Source organism: Sorex fumeus, unplaced genomic scaffold (assembly GCF_029834395.1).
Source record: "Sorex fumeus unplaced genomic scaffold, SorFum_2.1 ptg000072l, whole genome shotgun sequence".
Taxonomy (NCBI): domain Eukaryota; kingdom Metazoa; phylum Chordata; class Mammalia; order Eulipotyphla; family Soricidae; genus Sorex; species Sorex fumeus.
In genome coordinates, this window is record NW_026606129.1 from 50,139,488 (window position 1) to 50,146,290 (window position 6,803).

The 6,803-nt window shown below is 44.4% G+C and overlaps 1 protein-coding gene across 1 annotated transcript in view; it reads left to right on the forward strand.

The window, feature by feature from the left end:
* IHO1 (interactor of HORMAD1 1) overlaps window positions 1-3,460 on the forward strand; it is a 34,726-nt gene extending 31,266 nt beyond the window's left edge. Inside the window, exons 6-7 of the mRNA XM_056129819.1 lie at window positions 1,814-1,917; window positions 2,375-3,460. Of these exons, the coding sequence (XP_055985794.1) occupies window positions 1,814-1,917; window positions 2,375-3,460 (1,190 nt within the window). The remainder of the gene's footprint in view (window positions 1-1,813; window positions 1,918-2,374) is intronic.
* Window positions 3,461-6,803: the final 3,343 nt, after the last annotated feature.

A 6,803-nucleotide genomic window follows, 5' to 3' on the forward strand; every position in this document is an offset into this window, starting at 1 on the left:
AAAAGGCAAAAAATAAATAAAGAAATAAATAAAGTCTTCTGGATTTTATAACTTAGTTCTTAGAAAGGCCTTCTCTGCTACAAAATTATAACTTCCTCTGTTTTTCTTTCTTGTGCCTTTAAAGCTTTTAAAATTTTTAAATTTTTATTTATTTATTGCTTTTGGGGTCACACCCAGCAATGCTCAGGGGTTACTCCTGGCTTTGCACATAGGAATTACTCCTGGCAGTGTTTGGGAGACCATATGGGATGCCGGGGATCGAATCCAGGTCAGCCGCATGCAAGGCAAATGCCCTACCCACTGTGCTATCGCTCCAGCCCTGAATTTTTTTTAAAATTGTTTATCTAGAATTTGTTAATATAAGAAATTTAACATGTAGCCCATTTTAGGGAAGGAAACTTTTATTTACAAAGAAATGCCAAAGCATTTTAAAAGAACTTAGAAGAAACTATAAGGTACTTCATGGGGGACTAGTTCACTGCCTGGACTATAGAAGAAGCTCGTTATTAGTTGAATAAAAGTAAAAGCATCTTATTTGACCTACAGTTTAGCAAGAGAATACAATAATTGCAACTCAATGTTCATAAAGTTGCAATAAAACACTGTGTTGGGGCTGGAGAGATAGCACAGTGGGTAGGGCATTTGCCTTGCATGCGGCCGACCCGGGTACGATTCCCAGCATCCCATATGGTCCCCTGAGCACCGCCAGGAGTAACTCCTGAGTGCAGAGCCAGTAGTAACCCCTGTGCATTGCCAGGTGTGACCCAAAAAGCAAAAAAAAAAAATACACTATGTGTTTATGAAAATCTCTCCAAGCAAATGAGTAAAATCAGTATCAGTCCTGAGTGCTTGTATTCAGGTTTCTAACAAAATTAGAGGGTAAATAAGTAGGTGTAGGGTGCTGAGTGATGATACACACACGCACTGTGCTACCAGCAGAAAGCAGAAGCACCCAAACCAGACCAGAAATGTTATTTTTCAAGGAGATAATTACTGAGAGTAGAAGAAAAAATAATATTTGGCCTAAGGATTTGAGAGGATTGGTCGGATGACAGGTATAGAAGCAGAAATATGTTGAGGGAACAATTTGACCCACAAAGACCCATGGTGAGAGAGAAATTGCTTAGGAAACACAGCCCGGAGGAACAGAGAAGGACAGCGGATAAAGGGAAATTAGCAGGGGTCTAGAGCCAATTTGAAGTTTTGGTTTCAGTGGGGGCAGGTGGTCTTGGGCACTTTGTTGGTGGTGAGGTGAGATAACTGCATACCAACACCAGAAATGTCAACATATTGTAAACACATTACCTAAAATTGAATGCGTTAAAATAAGTAAGTAAATAGTGTTTTTGACACCATCATTTGGTCAGTGAAACACCATGTGGTCAGTGAAACAGTGAAATACATTTCATTTGGTCAGTGAAACACCTTTGCACGCATCAGTGAAGGCTTCAAAGGGTAATGCACATATCTGTATTGTCAGAAGGTCATTCTGATGACCAGCCTGGGAACGAAGGCCAAGGAAAGAGGCTGGTACTGACACGTGGGCAGCAGGCTTCAAAGGGCTTCCAATGGGTTCTGAGGTTGGATTGCCCTGGGCAGGATCTTCTCAGAGAGGAAAAGAAGAGACTAGAGGAAACAGCTTGTTCTGACTTCTCATCCTCAACAAGGCAGATTTGGGCAGAGTCTTGGATTCTTGTTATAAACTCAAGTGATCTATGCAGCTTCCAGCTCTTCCTCTTCCCAGTTACAGTTTAGCAAAAGTGTGCATACCAGTTTCATGAAGTGAATTGTCATTGCTCTGTTCTATATTTAGTGCGTGAGACATCAAGGTCCCAAAAAGACCTGCTGCTGGAAAGAGTGAAGGACACTGGTAACCTGGAGCAGGCCATCCTTGAGATACAGAAGAGATTTGAAGCTGTAAGTGAATGCTCAACTTCTCTCAAGTATGGCTTTGGCCTTATCGCTAAAACCCAGCAAGGCCTCTTTAAAATTGAAATTGAATGGGGGAATTGGGTCTGGGCCACACCCAGCTGTGCTCAGGGCTTACACCTGGCTCTGTGTTCAGGAATCACTCTCAGCAGTCAGTACTCAGGGACCCCTGAGTACAGCGTAAAGCAAACGCCCTACCCCCTGCACTGTCTCCAGTCCTAAAGCTGCAATTTTTAAACTAAGAACAGTAGCTAGCACAGGCCCTGATAGAGGCAAGCTTGGCTCCCAAGATCCTTCAGTGCACTGTGCTAATTCCAGAGCCTTTTCACGTAATGTGTCCAGAGAGGGGCAAACCTGGGTTTTGCTTTAGTTTGTTCTCACATCCTTTATCAGGCATTCTGAGTTGTGCCCATATTTCTCATCTTTCTTTTCTGCCCTTCTTCAGAAACAAGCAGAATTTGTGGAAATGAAGTCCAACCTGGAGCATCTTGAAGTCTTGGTTGTCCAGCAGAATAAAGATTTGCAGCAGCTGGGAGAGCAGCTAAGCCAGCTGAATGTTCCTGGTGTCTTAGCAGAGATCAAGAGTTTGGTCTCATTCCCTGGAGTAGTCACGCATGTGAAAGACAGCACTTCCCAGACCTCACCTTTTCTGGCTCAGAGCCTCAGTGTCACCCACCAGGAGGTCTGTGCCTCTGAGGACTCCTCTCTGCAGCAGGCGCAGGTCCACCCTGCTGTAAGGAAGCTCTGTATGGGGTCCCCATTACCTCCTAACTTAAGTGTCTGGGGTGAGGGAGCTCAGCAGGATACCCCTCAAGAAGAGGCTGCACTGCTGGCTGCTGGAGCAGGTAAAGGGAAGCAGGAGGTGCAGGACCAGGCGGTGCAGACCAATAGCAAAAATCATCCTAGGACAAAAGCCAGCTCTAAGAACGACAGCGCTGAGCACACTCTTCCCGAGAACTCAGACCTGCCTTCCCAAGGAGTCTCACCACTTACACACCCTCATTTAAACAGCTTCGCGACCAGCATTAAGAACAGCTCTCAAAAACATCATGCCCGAGATGTGTTCTTATACAACCCCTTTGAACAGAGGTTGGTGACAACCCAGAAAGGCAGAACCAGAGCGAGAGTGAGGAAAGATAAGAAGCAGCAGCTCAGGAAAGCCTGCAGAGGCAGGCCACGAGCCAGGAAGCAAGAGCAAATTCCAAGCTGTACCTGTGCTTTCAGTTCTAAACACCCTCAGCCTAAAGATTCTTTTCCTCAAAAGGCCCCCCAGAGGCAGCAGGAGGTCTTTGACCACACCACACTAGGGGACTCTGCTCTAGAAGGAAGTATCCAGGTCAGTAAGACAGGAGAAGGGGAACTCCTGCAGTCCAGTGGGCATTCTTGCCAAGACAGCAGTTCCCAAAGGGACCACCACATACACTGGTTCAGTGACCTCAACCTTAGCAATTCCAACTCCCTACAATGCAGGGAACCAGGGAAAATCCTGCTCTATGACCTAGATTTTGATAGCAGTGATGATGGTTTCTGATTAGCCCACAGTGACTTTATTGGTCAGCTGAAGACAATTATAGAACACTCTGCTAGCCAACAGTAGAAAGTCTTGCAACTTGGAGCCCTCAGGGCCAGAAGCCCTGTCTGTGGGTGATGTCAGTGTGGTATAGGGGAAGGGTACAAGGGCATGAGGAAGTGCACCCTTATTTGGTCCAAAATTGGAAAATGGGTGATGAGAGCTAGGGCGGTGCCTGCTGTGGGGCCGACTGGGGGTGGGGTGGAGGGAAAGGGTGGGAGACAGTTTTCTGAGAGCAGGGCAGCTTCCTGGTGGGCTCTCAGCTGTCACCCAGGCCGGCAGACTTCCCATCAAAATGCAGAATGTTTTGGTTTCACAATATTTCTTACACATGACCAGTATCTTCCCAAGCCTCAGGATATTTTATTATCTTCATCCCATTTTGTCACCAGTGTTTGTGGTGTCTTTTTGGGAGAATTGGTGTGGGACAATCACTAGGGAGGCTCCCAAGTGGTTCTTAGGAGTTCACAGACACCCATCCGTGAGTGATTCTTGGCTAACTAGAAGTCTTCAGTTGGTCACCAGGGCCCGAGGCTACACTGCTGCTTGGACCCTGCAGTGTTGGGGCCACCTGGGCCTGGCAGTGCGGGGGTGGGGCGGGGGGGAGGGTGTTGCATGTTTGGTCAGTGGGCATAGTACAGGCCACACTATTAGTCTTCCCATCAACACAGAAATAGAGTGAAAGCTGCCAGTGGACGAGAGGTGACATGCATCAAATAAGCAGAACTGTTTCCAGGCTACATTACCTCATTTTCTTTCTGTTTGTTGAATTGATGTTTTTTCAATCACTTAAAAACTAGTGAAACAACAAAACTAACAAAACTGTTGAAACAGCTATTGGCCTTGTGTCATCTGGAGAACCGTGAGCTGATAAACGAGACTTTTGCTTTCCATTTCTGTCTTGCTGAAGTTTATGAATATTTTCATATGTATTTTATAATAAAAATTGAATTAAAATAAAGACAAAGCTTTTAAGAGCATATTTCCCCCCAAAGTTTATTTACTCTCTTTCTAGGAAATGAATAATATTGTATCTTTTTATTCTCCAGGCTTCTCAAAATAAGGATTTTTGAATAGGTGACACCCATCTTAAACTGTTTTCTTTCCTTTTTTGTTTTTTGTTTTTTGTTTTGAGGTCACACCCAGTGACGCTCAGGAATTACTTCTGGCTCTGCACTCAGGAATTACTATTAGAGGTGTTTGGGGGACATGAGATGCCAGAGATCAAATTCAAGTAGGGCACAGGCAAGACAAGCGCCCTATCTGCCCCTCTCTTTCCTATTCCCACATGAAAATAAAATTCTTGGTGGGGTGGGAAGTTTCCAAAATTTTCCCATTTTCAAACTTAATATGGGCTTTCTGAATGGGCCACTTAGAAAACAATGATTTTGACTTATTAGTCTTTATGCTCTGGTGTCCATCTCACCAAATACTGGACATTGAATTTGCCTGTGACATGTGTGGGATGGGTGTCAGGCACTAGCATTTGCGGCTCTCACTCTCCACCAGACCAAAGCTGCCTCATGCCTGTAGCTGGAGCCACAGGCGATGACGACAATCCCGAGCCCAGAAAATTGCAGCCCGACCTGGCCTCTCCTCCCTTGGGCCTCATTGGGTATCTGTCTGCCCTACCATCCTTTACTTTTTTTGCTGTATTCCTCTGCGTTTAAGGAAGGTGTGGGAGAGGAAAAAGCCCTGCCATGCATGCAGCACCGTCAGCTCTGCCCAAACCAACAGCCAAGCTGAACTTGGTTGCTGAGCAATTAACATGAAGGGTGTACATCTGGAAATTATTTTTTTAAGTAGATTGATTGACAACATTGCATAAGTTTTAGGAGTACAGATTTAACCTCTTCAAACTTATATTATCAAACCGCACCCATCACCAAAGTTACAGGTAAAGCATAATCCAACAAACATCCTCCCTCTCTGGTAACCTCTGTGCTCTGGACCTAAGAGTTTCTACTTAGATTTGCTTTTGTATTTCTACGTATTTCGTATATAAATGAAATTATCCTGTATTTGTCTTTCTCCATTATCTTTTATTTATGGCTGAGTAATATCCTATAAATATATGAATGCTTTGGGGTTGTGGATGTGGAACACCTATTTTGTGTGAAGTCCTGGGTTCAATCTCCTGCAGCAAAAAAAATATATATATATACATATATGTGTGTATGTATATATATAGTATATATAAATGTAAATGTAGACAGTTTCATAGATTTGTGTCCTCGACACAGAAGCGATTCTCGGCATATTAACCTCTATATCATTCCTTTTTTGGTGGTAAGGGGCATATCTGGCAGCTCTTAGGGCTTGATACTGGCTTTGCATTCAGGGATCACTCCTGGTAGGGCTTGGGCACCAAATGGAATGCTGGGGATTAAACCCTGACTGGCTGCACTCAAGGTAGACACCCTATCCACTGTATTATCTCTCAGGCCCCTGCTATCTAATTTTAGTTTATGTGTTGTCAGAATAAGCACTCAAGGGGCTGGAGTGATAGCACAGCAGGTAGGGCATTTGCCTTGCACGCGGCCAACCCGGTTCGATTCCCAGCATCCTATATGGTCCCCTGAGCACCGCCAGGAGTAATTTCTGAGTCCAGAGCCAGGAGTAACCCCTGAACATCACCGGGTGTAACCGAAAAAGGAAAAAAAATCAAAACAGAATAAGCACTCAAAATATTTTATTATTCTAAGTTGAAAAGTTTAATATTTGACCATTTTAATTCAAAATTAGACCTTGAGGAAGTTCCATCAGAATTTATGACTGTGGCCTTCTCTGAGGACACTAACATTGAAAGGCCAAAGCAGGACCCCCCACTCTTTGATTCTGCTGCGAGTTATGAAATCCTGTACTATTTCACTTTGTGTAACAAGTCAAAGGTCAGAGTGACTCAGTGTCCCATGAGTTGGTGTTTTTGGAGAATGAACAGTACACTAACAAAGCTAGGTTAATTAAAATTACACTGACTATCTCTGGCATATATCAGGAAAAAAATATTCTGTTTCTTATTTTATTTCTAAGACTTTTTTTTTTTAAACTACTGTGTTCCTGCCAGATTTGGTGAGCGTGACACAGCCCAGGCACGTCCCTGGAGCACACGCTGCTTTTGGCTCTTTAGATGCTGATAGAGATGAATGCGGCTCCAAAGAGGCGGATGTGGTGGTGGTGGAGGGGATATCTATGGGCTGAGGGCCAGAGAGCCACCTAGGGGACCTCCCTCTGACATGACACCCACTAGTCTGAGGAAGGACAAGAAGCTAATTGTAGCATCTAACTGTCTGACATTCAAGTC